Here is a 14,587-nt window from a genome sequence, read left to right as displayed (position 1 = left end):
AATCGCACGTGTGTATAACCGACAGGTAAATGGCTTCCAAAAAAATGAGGCACATTCGATACAATAGAATATTACTTGGCAGGAATAGGAAATGGACTTTGATATACACAGCCTGATCAGTCTCAAAGGCCTTATGCTGAGTGACAGAAGCCAGCCCCACAAGGTTATATACTGAAGGATTCTACCTATCTGACTTCTCAAAAGGAGAAAACTAGCATGTCAGAGAATAGATCTATGGTGGGACGGCATGAGCGGTGAGAGGAAGCTGTTACTACAGGGGGGTAAGTGGCACGAGGACGTTTTGAGGGTGATGGAACAGGCTCCTAATGGAGATGGAAGTTCCTAAATCTGTGTTGGTGTCAAAATTCAGAGTTGCACATCTAAAAAAAGTTGGCTTTACTGTATGTTACTTCTAAAAGTTAAATAAGCCTTACAGAAAACTTGACAGCAGAGTTCACACTACATGGTGACAACCAGTTGGCCACACGGATATTCTGGGAAGAGCATTCCAGGCAGAGTCCACAGCTCACTCACGTCCCTGGGCTGGAACAGGCCTAGGATATTCAAGGAACAGTGGGGAGGCTGGTGTGGCTAGAGTGGAGTAAGCAGAGGAAAGCTGAGACAGCCAGAGGTAGAACAGCGGACTGGATCATGTCGCGTTGGTGCCATTGTAAGGACCTCGGCTCCTGGGAGAAATGGGGGGCCACTGCAGGGTTCTGAGCAGCCAAGTAATGCAAACTTTTAAAAGGATCACCAGGAGGGGCACCTGGGTGGCTCAGTGGGTTAAGCCTCTGCCTTTGGCTCGGGTCATGGTCTCTGGGTCCTGGGATCAAGCCCCGCATCGGGCTCCCTGCCACGGACAGAGCCTGCTTCTCCCTCTCCCTCTGCTGCTCCCCTGCTTGTGCTTTCTCTCTGTCAAATTTAAGTAAAATCTTAAAAAATAATAATAATAATAAAAGGACCACCGGTTTCTGTGTGGAAAACAGACTGGGAGCAATTTTGGTAACCCAGGTGAGGACTATGGCTTAGTCCAGAGTGGTTGTGACAGATGTGGGGAGAAACAGTTGGGGTTTAGGTCTATTTTGAAGGTAGACCCAAGAAGATTCTCTGCTGGAGGAGACTGAGAGAAGGAAAGACATCAGGGATGACTACAAGTTTTCTGGCCTTGAGCAACCACAAGTGATGGAAACGGGGGCCGCTGAAGAGAGTAGTTTTGGGTGGAGCAGGCTGTAGGAAAGAACAGTTGTTCCATTTTCAATATGCAGCATTTGTGATTTTATGAGACAGCTGAGTGGAAATTTCACCCTTGGCTACAAAGACCGAGGCACGCCCAGGGGCTCTGGGCAGATGTGAGTGCACTGTGTGGTGGGCCTGTGCGTGGAGAGGAGCTGCGCAAGGTTCTGGAGCACAGTGAGCATGTGTGCCGTGGGAAGCACACAGACAGGAAGGTGTCATCACCTGTCAATGACAAGTTCAGGGGCAGGATTTGTGCCCCGGTGTTGACGCAGAGGTGAAGCTCATTTGACTTGGTCCTCCAGACTTCCCCTGTTGCAGGAAATAAGGCTTTCTATGGTGAAGAAGGAGTCTGTGAAGACAAAGTCTTAAATAAATTGGTCTTTTCTCGAAGTACACATTTGAGACTGTACTTCCCTCGCTGGCAAGCTTTGCTGTAATTGGTAGAATAAGGCTGGGGTGTGCAGTGGATAGAAGGGCACATTACCAAGATCCAGTGTCCTGACAGGGAACACATTTAAAAGATTTCCTATTGAACATGTGTCTTGAGTTTTTTTTCCTTCCCTTATGGTAATAAGGCAAATTTTTTTAATGAGGAGATTCTGATATGGAATCATCACCTTCTCTATCAATTTAGTATTCTTCAAGGTATTTGAAATTCCCTAATATCTCAAGGGGTATTATTGGTCATTGTTACCTTAGCCCTATTACGGAGGGTCAGAAATAACAAGATCTAGATATTTTAACAGAATTTCATTTAATGAGTGTATTTAAAGTTCATCTCTTCCAAAAACAGCATTTTAATTACATTTAAATTGTGTTCATTTTAAATATCAACAAACCCATCATTTACATACAGAGCTAGATATTAGAAAACAGAAGGAAATTAAAACAAGTTTTATTTTTTTTAAAAGTCCTCACTTCCAAATTTAGAACACCGTAAACTGCTAAATATATACCTCAACAAAGTATATATACATTATCAGAAAAAAACACAAGTTTCTATAATAGGAAAAGACTGTAATACACATACAGCAGAACATAATTCACACAGGCTCAATTTACAGGTGTATCTCTCAAAGTATAAAACAAACAAAAACCAGTAACTACAAAAAGGCAAAAATAGGCAAAAAATCACAGCTGCCATTCTAAGCTACTATGCCAACATACAATGCTTTCCAAGAGAAAGGAGGATTTTCAAGATCTTATGGTGACCCTAACTTTTCACTTCTTTGTTCTCAAATGCAGAAGCAAAAAACTTAGAGGAGTTGTCTTCTTGTCTTTAAATTAGATTCAGGCCGGTTTTTCTTCACACAGCAATAACCCAAATATATCATGAGACGTGCTATCAAAGCTGCTCTATTTAGAGCTCAATAACCAAGACATTTCTTTCATTTCTCCCTGTACCTTATTTCCCTTCAAAAAGCCTCCGGGGAAACTATATTATAGACAGTGGTGGTAAAGTTATCAAATAATCCTGAGATGACAAAAAAAAAAAAAAATAGGAGAGTTGGCACTACACAGGTTTTTAAAAAATTACCCCCCATTTATTAAACCATAAATGCAAAAAAATAAGAAATCCAAAAATGTAAGTAGGATGGAAAGTACTAGAAAACAAATAGAAGGCGTTCAGAATTGTGGTGCTGGGGATCTTAGTTTGAAAGACATACACCAACCAAGCTCTCACTAATTATTGGGCACTTTTTTTTTTAACATGTTTCATTTGTCTCCATTTTTAACTTGTCTAAATCAAGCTTCTCTAGCCAAAACGAAGAGGACATAATTACAGCACTCACGTGAGAGAGGTGTGAAGGCTGTAACACGGGAGGAAGAGACGGGTATGCAGTACACTGGGTTAAGAGGCAGGAGGACCAGGAATAAGACTAAGCACTAAATCTGATCTGAGCAAAGACAGCAGGGAGTGAGGAACTCTCTCGTTTCCTTCAGATGTTACTGCACTTCATAATCAAAGAAAAAGAACATCTCTCCGTTTTTTCTTCATGCATCTCAGGTTTAAAATGGCAGAATGAATAGTCCTTAATCAGCACACACTATTTTCAAAAGGGACATTTTTAGAATTGGGTTGTTTGCTTATTTTTTAACAACAAACCTTAAGAGTTGATGGTTCTAAAATGGTGCTCAGGTGTACTGACATATTCAGGCCTTTTTCTTAAAACAATTTACTTTGCATTACAAAAAAATCATAGGTCAATTAAGAGTCATAGGTCAGTGTTTTCAACAAATGAAATGTTTAACTTCAAAATTAAGTATGGTTCAAACAACTGCTGTTGTGCCAAACAATGAAACTACTACTATTTTATTCACTTATAAACGTATAATTAACAAACATGACATAATCATTCTTTACGATCACTATAAAAATGTAAATTACCCTTTTCTCTTTTTTATGAAGATGGTGGGTCTTAAGAGAAACTCTCAACCAGAAAAGCCCATCCACTCCTAACAAACATCTCCACCTCGGTTTTTAGAAGTCAGTGCATTCGGTGGCTTTAAATAGGTACAGTGTTCTCCCGTAGCTAAGAGCTCTAAACGAGTAAAAAAAAAAAAAAAAAAAAAAAACGATAAATAATTTGAAAGATATCCTTAGTGATCACAAATACTGCCAATACTCAAAGTCAAGGAGCAGATAACCTGAGTGTCAGTCGGCTGCGGTTTTGTCTCCCAGGGGAAGGCGTTCCCATAGCTGCAGCAACTGTTCGCCAACCTGAGGCTCTAGTTCCTAGATAAAGCAGAAGTCAGAATAAACACGAAAGGAACTAGACTGAATTTTTTAAATCACCAAAACCTATGCTGATAAAAATGTGGGACAAGTCCATTCAAGTTCATTTTTCTACCAGGACATAATAAAATCACATGGTATGTATTGCTCTGGGATTCTCTGTGTTCAGGTCTGTGAAGTTCACTTCCAGACTTCAAGATTAGAGTTAGCCTGCGAATATGGCAACAATGTGTGACAAAATGGTAATTTCCACCGAGTTCTCCTGGAACTTCTATCTGGAAATAGCGAATTTCGTTTTTATTGGGGATTTGCCAACGGCACTCAGCTTCAGCTTTCAAAGGTTTACTATGAAACCTAGCATATTAGATGTTTGGGGGTTTTAAGGAAATCATCAAGAGTATATGATATTCTTATCTTAGGAATTAGACTTATTTCAAAATCCTTATTATAGAATAAAAATTAAAATATTCTGATACAACTGAAAAGAATGTCATTTATAGTCCTCTTGTGATATGATGTGCATTTAAAGAGAACCCAAACACTTTATGTATGGTGATTTAAACTAAGTCACACTAGCTTAAATAAATTATTAGCTGTGTGACCTTAGAACAATTTCTCCTGTTTCTCCTGACTAAAACTGGGCTAATAACTCAACATGCATTGAATTAAACTACTTCATATACAGCAGCTAGCACTGTGGTCCATATATACGGTAATTCCCATCTCCTTAACTAGTTCAAAATGCATGTCAGCAGCTATCATGATAAAGCCCAAGTAAATGCAACAGAAATAAAACAAGCCACAAAAATATAAAAAGGCTGTTATCTGTGTCATATAATTAGTTAAAGCACAAAGAAGTCAGATACTGTTGTTATCCTTAGACTTTGGTGAAATTACTTCAGAATTACACTCGGTTTTTAGCAAATCTCCCATTAGTAAGGCAACAGGAGCCTCCGTGAAGTAACTTATGAAAGATTTTATATGTATGTAATGGCAGAGAGAAGCCCAGGTTACAAAATGTTAAAAAAGCCACGAGCTCTGTCAAACACCTGTGCAAGCAGGTGTTCACTAGCTCTTCCACACGTCGGAACCATCTCCTGTGTGCATATGGAACACACATTCTGTACTCTTATGTCTCCTCCTCAAACCACCGAATAACAGCAAAGCAAAACAAAAAGAAAAGCAGAAGACAAATATTAAATGCCACTGTATACCTGCCCATCTCTGCTGATCTGAACTTTCTTGTTGTCGTTCCAGGGATTGAGTAAGTGGTGAGCAAATTGAAAGGGAAGACTTTCCTTCCGGACCCACTCCACCTTAAATACTCCTCCCAGTCCAGCTGAGCCCCAGTCCTGGCTCTTCTCCCTTCCTATCTCAGAAGACATCCTAGAAAATCCCTGTGGGTAAAATGAGGGCAAGGGGAAAGGTGAGGATGATATTAAAATTGTCTGAATTCAATTTATCTGAGAAAGCTCTGAGGTTTTTTAAATTTTAAGGTAAAAATGTAATATAAAAATAATAGATACCTCACAAAAACATAAATTAGTTACTTACTGTTTTTCATAAAAAAGAAGTATTCGCAAATTTTAGAGGGAAGACTGATTCCAGCCTTCTAACATAATTTCAGTATGAACAGATACTTTCTAAATAATGTATTAACAGCCTTAAACCCACACTTATTCCATGATAAACAGATACAATCTAACCCAATAGTTTTTACTTCCAAAAATTATAATAATATCAAATAATAAATTCCTTAGTTTCTAAATTCAGATGGACATCGAGTCAAGAGGAGTTAAGAAACACACTCAGTTTCTGGATTACCAATTCTAACTTCCTTATCTCTTTAAAAAAACATTTTACCAAAAAGTCAAGCTTCTCATTACTCTCAATCCACCTGAGAAATAGTAAATCTGAACTTGTCCTCAGAAGGAGAAATGGCTTATCTAGAAAGGTTCTGGTAAGACGAGGAAAACAACGGGATCCCTAGAGTCAGTCCCTTGAAGAGGTAACACTACATCCCTCATGCTCAGTCAGGCAAAATGCATTCTTACATCCCGATACAATAAAAAGCCAGGGTGGTTTTGGGGTTTTGTTTTCATCTGTGTGGTCTAACGTGCAGCCAGAACAACCCCATTTTACTGGTTCAGGATGGCTCACCTGGAAATGTCCAGATCCTTGAACAGAAAATACCAAGTAAACCATGCTGCTTTCCCAAAAGGCTCGATTTAGCTTCCGCTCATTACTAGGGGTTGTAGACCAGATACCCTTCTGTTGAGAAATTTCAAGGTTTCTCAAATTGCTACTCTTCATTATGAAGTATCGAATAGGCATGTTTGGTCTTGGTGAAGGAGATTTTGAGCCCTATAAAAGAATGCATAAATTCTTGAAAGGTAATTTGACCTTCCGAAATCAATAGGCTCCATTAAATAACATCTTCATAAACATATAAATCAAAATATTTTATCAAATATTCAACAAATGTAAATAGCTCCATCATGCCTGAAAAAGCTACATAAGACTTGATCAAAATGAGGCTAAAGAGCCAAAATCAAACACTCGTTTTCAAGAGCATTCAAAATCCCTTATCAAGAAAGGATCCTGGATTACAAACTTTGATTTATGATCCAAATGTACTTTCAGAAAATATTTTAATAAACTTTCAAACACTGAAAACAAAACAAAAATTGCTTCAGCTTACCGCCTGAATACAGTTTCCAGGCAACAGTGCAGGAGAGGGAAACAAACAGAACCCCAGTCTCCCTGAACTGCGGAGACAGAGCTTGGAGTCGAGAGACCCACTAGTCAGAGTGTGCATAGCAGAGGGCTGGACAGAAGAGAGCTGCACAGAAACAGAGTTCCCGAAGAACTGAAGACAGGTCCCCACAGAAACGGAGTTTCTGACGCTGTACTGACCTGCACAGGCTTACAAAAACTTGACCTAACACCAGGGAAAGATCCAGAGGAAAGCAGTAGACTTAAAACCATTCCCGGAGCTCACACGGGGCTGGGAGCAATCCCTATTATGCGCAGCCATGATGGAAAGAACTGTTAATACAGACGGCATTAGCCCCCAGAAGGCTCACACCTTAGTACTGAAACTAAATTAGTACCAGAATAAAAACTGCTCTGGACCTACCATAACATCACGTAAAACTAAATCTCAACAAGATTAAACCGACAGCAACTAATTTAGCTCTGTACCAGAACCACGTCTGACAGTACTTAAAGGAACACAACAAAAATCTAGCAGCCAAACAAAGCTATAAGGAATGTCAAGAAATGGGAAACAATGACCCATAACCTAGGGAAAAAATGAACAAATAGGGAAAGAGGTCTGACAGATGATGGAATTAGGAGACAAGAATGTCAGAGCAGCTATCACCAATACACGCACTGTGCTCAGGACAGTAAAGTGAACACGAACATGCCTTCTGAAATGAGAAATGGAAGGTATTTCTTTACAGACCCAAAGGGTGCTCTAGAGATGAAGGCAGTGAAAAATACAGTAGAAAGGATACATAGCCGATGAGACACCACAAATAAAAAGCTCAGTGAACTTACACACATAGCTAGAGAAACCATCACAAATGAAACAAACAGATGAAAACAACTGAAAAAAATGAAGAAAGCTTCAGTGACCTGTGGAATAGTATCGGCACTTACATATCCAAAGTCCCATAAAGGAGGGGGAAGTGGTAAGACCAAAAAAAAAAAAAAAAAAAATATATATATATATATGCATATATATATATATAAGGCAGTCGCTTAACCAACTAAGCCATATATATATATGAAGAAATAATGGTCCTAAATTTTATAAAATTGATGTAAACTATAAATACGAAGATTATAAGAACTACAAATAGTTAACATACCAAAATCGAATTGCTGAAAACCAGTGACAAAAAGAAAATCTTAAAAGCAGCTAGAGGGGAAAAAAAAAATACAGGAAAATAAAAATAAGAATCACAGTAAACTTCCCTCAGAAATTATAAACAAGAAGATAATGGAATGACATCTTTGGCTAAATTAAAGAAAACCACTGTCAACCTAGAATTATATACACAGTAAAAATATCTTCCAAAAATAAAGGTGAAAAAGGTTTTCTAGACAAAAGCTTAACAACTTCATTTCTAGAATATCTGTACTAAAAGAAATGGTAAAATGTTTCCAGACAGAAGTATATGATTCAAGACAGAAATTCACATCAACACAAAAGAATAAAGAGCACAAGAAATGGTAAATATTGAGTAAATATAAAAGACATTTTTCTGACTTTTGAGAGAAGACACTTTACTATGAAGTAAAAATACTACACTGACATTTTTAACATGAGACCAGTAACACAAAAAGACTGGGGGGTAAAATACACTGTTGCAAGCTTCTCAAACTATACCTGAAGCGCATAATACTGATTGAAAATACACCAAGGAGAGTTAAAAAGGGCTTTAGGTACGAATTCTACCAAACATTTAAGGAAAAAAATCGTATCAATTCTAGGCATCTCTTCTAAAAACCTTAAGTGGAAAGAAGACGTCCCAACTAATCTTATGAGGCCAGCATCACCCTAATACTAAAACTATACAAAAACAACACAAGAAAGGAGAACTACAGAATATCCCTCATGAACAAAGATCCCAAACTTAACAGAAGTTTTGATTAAGCAAAATCAAATCCACTAATATTTAAAACAATAATCATTGTGACCAAGTGAGGCATAAACATTAGAAAAACAGTCAATGAGATCCACTTTATTAATAGAAGAAAAAAAGAATTATGTTATCATTTCAGTAGATGTTAAAAAAAAAAAAAGAAGCACTGAACGTAATTCAACATTTATTCCTAATAAATCCTCTCAGCAAACTAAAAGGAAATGTCCCATGGTTATGTTATCATAAATGGTGACAGATTTAACTAGGGGCTAGCTTTCCCTCTAAGGTCAAGGCAAAGATGTCTGCTCTCAACACTTTTTATTAAACATTTTAAAGGAGGTTCTAATCAGAGAGAACAAGCAAGAAAAGAAAGGAACAGAATCAATACTAGAGAGGAAAAAAGCAAAACTACCTTTATTAACAGATGAAATGATTATATATACAGAGAATCCTGAGAAATCTACATAAAAAGCTAACAGGATTAATAAATGAAATAAGATTGTGGCATAGTGGGTAAATATAACAAGAGTCAAATGTATTTCTATATGCTAGCAATGAACAACTGGAAATTAAAAATTTAAAGAACAGGGCACCTGGGTGGCTCAGTAGGTTAAGCCTTTGCCTTCAACACAGGTTATGATCTTAGGGTCCTGCTCAGCAGGGAGCCTGCTTCCCCGCCCATTCTCTGCCTGCCTCTCTGCCGACTTGTGATCCCTCTCTGTCAAATAAATAAATAAATCTTTTTTTTTAAAGATTTTTATTTATTTATTTGAGAGAGAGCAAGAATGAGAGAGAGAGAGAGCATGAGAAGGGGGAGGGTCAGAGGGAGAAACAGACTCCCTGCCGAGCAGGGAGCCTGATGTGGGATTCGATCCTGGGACTCCAGGATCATGACCTTAGCCGAAGGCAGTCGCTTAACCAACTAAGCCACCCAGGTACCCCAATAAATAAATAAATCTTTAAAAAAAAAAAAAAGAACAGCATCAAAAGTATAAAATACTTAGAGATCAACTTAACAAAAAATGTGTAACACCTGAACTCTGAAATTTACAAAACACGTATGAAAAATTTATTTTGATAAAAGAAATGCAGATGTATACTATGCTTACGGATTTGGAAACTAAAACCTGTTGTCAGTTTTCTTCAAACTGACCTACGGAATCAATGCAATTCCACTTAATACCAAAAAAAGTTTCTGTGGAAATTGACAAAAGCATTTTCTAAACTTCATATGAAAGAACACTAGCACACCCATAACACCAAAGCAATTTTTAAAAAGAAGAACAGAATTGGAGAAAAAAATTAACTGGTTTCAAGACTTAGTATAAAGCTATTATAATAAACTCACTGTAGCAGAGGCAAAACAGAGAGGTGTAAAGATCAATGCAACCGAAGAGAGTTCAATAAATAGACCACGTTACTTATGGTTAATCGATTTTTGACAAAGGTGCCAAAATAAATCAAGGGAAAATTTAACCTTTTCAACAAATGGTGCTAGAACAATTGTATAGGCAAAGGAGCCCCATGGAGGGTTCTTGATCTCAAGACCATGAGATCATGACCTGAGCCAAAAACAAGAATCGGACACTCAACTGACTAAGCCATCCCAGCGCCCCAGAGTTAAACAGACATTTCTTAGGATTCAAAAACTATGAACAACAACAGAAAAATAGATGAAACCAAAACAGGAAAAAAGAGCTCCAGTGGACTTCATCAAAATTAAAAACACTTCTCTTCAAAAAACACTTGTTAAGAAAATGAATATGCAGGCCCAGACTGTAAGAGAAATTGCAAAGCATATATAATTAAGATCTGTATGTAGAATACATTTTATAAAATCTTACTATTGAATAAAAAAGACAAACAGTAAACAACCAGAAAAGTTGAACAAAAATTTGAACAGATACTTCACACCAAAGAAAATGCAGGAACGGCAAGTAAGCACATGAAAAGATGCTCAACATCACTAGTCATTGGGGAAACACAAATCAAAACTACCATGGGGTATCACTATGTACCTACCAAAATGGCTAACGTTAAAGAGATTAATAATGTCAAGTATTATATAATGTCAAGATTAATAATGTCAAGTATTGTCAAGAATATGGAGCATATGGGACCCTCATAGATGACTGAAGGGAATGGAAAAAAGTACAGCCATTTTGGAAATTAGCTGGATAGTTTCTTGTAAAGTTAAACTTCTGCTCCTGGGATGTTTACCCAAGAACAGAAACCATGTGTACACATAAAGACTTGTCCTCGAATATTTGTAATAGCCAAAATGTGGCAACAATCCAAATGTCCCTCAACTGGGGAATGGATAAACATTCTATGATATTAGCCATACTATCCAGCAATAAAAAGCAATGAACTAAGAATACACTTAATAATTTGGTTGAATTTCAAAAGTGAAATAAGCCAGTCACGAAAAAACCACATACACAGATTCCATTTCGAGCAAACTGCAGAAAAGGCAAAACTCTAGGGACAGAGAGCAATTCAGTAGTCATCATGATCCATGGCTGGTGGGAATATCCTGTACATGGCTGGGATATGTTTACATAATTATATACATTTGTCAAAATTCACTGAATTGTACAAACTGGTGAATTTTATTATGTCTATACCTAAATAAATATATTTTAAAATAAAACACCCTAAAACCTAAGAATGCAAATACACAAAAAACATTTCTTAATATTCCTCTTATTTAACAAGAGTGTTTCAACAGACATTTGTCCCAGAACACAACATATAGCTAAATAACCCTAATTGAATATTTAGTACCAACAACACAGGAAATAAGAAGTAAATGTACTCTAAATATTTGAAATCATTCATATTATAAATTTTTTTCAAAGATACATAGTTCTCAATTCCCTACCAACATTCCCTACCTTCCTAATTCCCACCCTATCTTGTACTTTTTAATACAACCAATGAATTGGAGAAATCAATTCATAATTCAAAAGAAACCATTGTTTGCAACTCTGAAATTATAAACCTAAACTAATTTGAGATCATCTTGTTACTTAATCAAAAAAGGTTCTAACGATACAGAAAGGACATGGCGGACGGTTGAGTTACATGCCACTGGTAAACGGTCTGTTAGTTTTAAAACATCCTAAAATGGTGCTAACTAGAAATCTCTGCCAAGCAGGAAAAACTAAAAAATGTATGCAAGGTGTCTCAAGTCTGCCAGATTCCATTTATATCTACAACAAAGACCACGATTAGTAACCAAAGATAGAACTGTATTGTCATTTTGCTTAATTATGTAATGTGAAATGTGCTAGCAATCTGGTCCTTGCTACATCAACTTGTAAATATTGTACCTTTCCTGAGGATGGAGGAGAAGGGCTGGCACAAGGACTTGGGTAGCTACTGCTGTCCGTAGATTTCACAGAAGACTGATCTGATCGGTCATCAGTGCTTCGTTTAGGATGTAAAATCCCTCTATCTTTGTACTTCTGAGGGGGATGCAGTGCTGGAGATGGAGATTTCGTCAATACTCTTGAGTGGGAAGGAGGAAACAAAGATCAGTGACACACAAGTTCATAATACAAAGCAGATTCCATTTCAAACCAGAGTTGCAGTAGCATTATGATATATGGAGTAATACTAAGGGAATTTCATTTACCTCACATTTAGAGTGAAAAAACATCTGAGATATTAGGGTGCATTTACACAAACAATAGGTAAAAATGTATTTTTTTTTTTAAAGACATTTATTCATTTGACAGAGAGATCACAAGCAGGCAGAGAGGCAGGCAGAGAGAGAGGAGGAAGCAGGCTCCCTGCCGAGCAGAGAGCCCGATGCGGGGCTCGATCCCAGGACTCCGAGATCATGACCTGAGCCGAAGGCAGCGGCTTAAGCCACTGAGCCACCCAGGCGCCCCGGTAAAAATGTATTTTTAAAAATCTATGTAAGTTCTTAACTTAATGTTAACAAATACTCAAAATATTATTTCCCTTACAAAATTCCTAACCTCAGGGAGCCTGGGTGACTTAGTCAGTTGGGCGTCTGCCTTCAGCTCAGGTCATGATCTCAAGGTCCTGGGGTCAAGCCCCCTGTCGGGCTCCTCACTCAGCAGGAGGTTTGCTTCTCCCTCTCCCTCTACTGCCCCCCTTGCTTCTGCCCTTTCTCTCTCTCAAGTAAATAAATAAAATCCTAAAAAACAAATTTCTAACCTCTTGTATGATGCTATTGGAGAGGTCTTTAACATTATATAGTTTTAAATACATCTATGCTAATGGCCCTTACTAAAATATCACCCACTCTACTTCCCTTCCACTTTCACAAAATATCTTAGAGCCAAGTAAAATATATTTTAAAAGCATACCAAAAAAATATGATAAAGTATTAAAATACTGCTGGACTACAGTCAGGAAAGAAGACTTCTAGGACAGTACTAAATTTACAACTAAGGTATTTGATCCTGGGCAAGTCTCTTAAATTATTTGAGCTTTCATTTACTTACGTGTTAAATAAAAGGATTATACTAAACTGTAAAATTCTTCCATTCTAAAATTCTATGAATAAATGCAGCAAAGCTGGCAGTCAGAAACTTTGAAGTTTTTCTAAAAGTATAGGTCTTTGTGGAACAACCAGACCTTAAAAAAAAAACCGACACTGAGTACTTCCTAAAGTCATGTGATACAAAGTTCACAGCACCACCTATAAAATACACTTGCCAAAATATTGGCTCAAATCAAACCCTGAGAGCTAACTACCAGTTTAGACGAAATACACATGGTATGCCAACAAAGAAGGCCAAGAAGAAACAGACAAATCCAGAATGTGATATACCTCACAGTACTACCAACCCACTTTCTTCAAAAAAGTCAATAGAGGGGGCACCTGGGTGGCCCAGTCAGCTCAGGTTACTATCCTGAGGTGTCCTGGGATACAGCCCAGCAGCAGGCTCCTGGCTCAGCAGGGAGTCTGCTTCTCCCTGTCCCTGTGTCCCTCCCACCCGCACCCCGATTCATACTCGCTCTCTCTCGCTCTCTAATAAATAAAATCTTTTAAAAACAAAAGTTATTTAGAGAACTACTCTCTCTCTCATTCTCTCTCTCTCTTGCTCTATCTCCAATAAATAAAATCTTTAAAAAACAAAAGTTAACAAAGGAACTACTCTCTCTCTCTCTCTCACTCTCACTCTCTCTCCAATAAATAAAATCTTCAAAAAAAAACAAAAGTTAACAGAAGAACTACTCTAGATCATAGGAGCCTCAAGAAACATGACGCCCTGATGAGTCTTCCCTGGATGCTAATTCAAATAAATGTATATAGTATGACAACTGGGGAAATGATCATTTTACTGGGATTGATAATTGGATTTTAATTATGTAGAAAAATTTCCTCCTTTTTTTTTTTTTTTTTTAAAAGCAGTCTCCACGCCCAGTATGGAGCTCAATACCAGGCTTGAACTCACAACCCTGAGATCAAGACCTGAATCAAAATCAAGAGTCAGATGCTTAACCGGCTGAGCCAGCCAGGTGCCCCCAAATTCCTCTATTTTTAAGAGATGTATGTTTGAATATGGAAGGGTAAAATGACACGATGTGTAGAATTTTTCTGGAAATATGTAAACCAAATAAGAAAGCCAAGAATGAAAAAAGAAAATCTGGTTAGATACAGCAAGCGGTAAAAATCTGGGTAACTGCTGAATGTGGGACATGGAGTTCATTATGGTGTATCATTTAGTTTGCTGTGTTTAACAATATTGATAATAAACGAGTTTAAAACAAAAAAGGATGTGTTTAATAATTCATAAACTACCATAGACTCCTACAATTATAATTACTCTTCCTTCAAGAGTAACTATCTCAGATCCAGGATTATTTCTTTCACAAATAAAATAAAAGCAGTGAAGCCTAAACATATTAACAAAGACTATATAATGAATGCACATCTGAATCATTAACAACCTGCTAAGAAGTGTAAAAGACCTTT

General features: G+C 37.4%; 1 protein-coding gene across 5 annotated transcripts in view; it reads right to left on the bottom strand.

Moving 5' to 3' along the window:
* Nucleotides 1-1,971: 1,971 nt before the first annotated feature.
* YTHDC2 (YTH domain containing 2) overlaps nt 1,972-14,587 on the bottom strand; it is a 73,767-nt gene continuing 61,151 nt past the window's right edge. For 2 of the 5 annotated variants that reach the window (XM_032842257.1, XM_032842260.1), the window contains 4 exons: nt 11,964-12,141; nt 6,134-6,337; nt 5,188-5,370; nt 3,796-3,973 (listed from right to left, as the gene is read on the bottom strand). In XM_032842257.1, the coding sequence (XP_032698148.1) occupies nt 3,893-3,973; nt 5,188-5,370; nt 6,134-6,337; nt 11,964-12,141 (646 nt within the window). In that variant the 3' untranslated portion in view covers nt 3,796-3,892. The other 3 variants (XM_032842256.1, XM_032842258.1, XM_032842259.1) reach the window with 3 other exon arrangements.

This window comes from Lontra canadensis, unplaced genomic scaffold (genome assembly GCF_010015895.1).
Source record: "Lontra canadensis isolate GAN:19392208 unplaced genomic scaffold, GSC_riverotter_1.0 scaffold126, whole genome shotgun sequence".
Taxonomy (NCBI): Eukaryota; Metazoa; Chordata; class Mammalia; order Carnivora; family Mustelidae; genus Lontra; species Lontra canadensis.
This window is presented reverse-complemented; position numbering and strand designations above follow the sequence as displayed.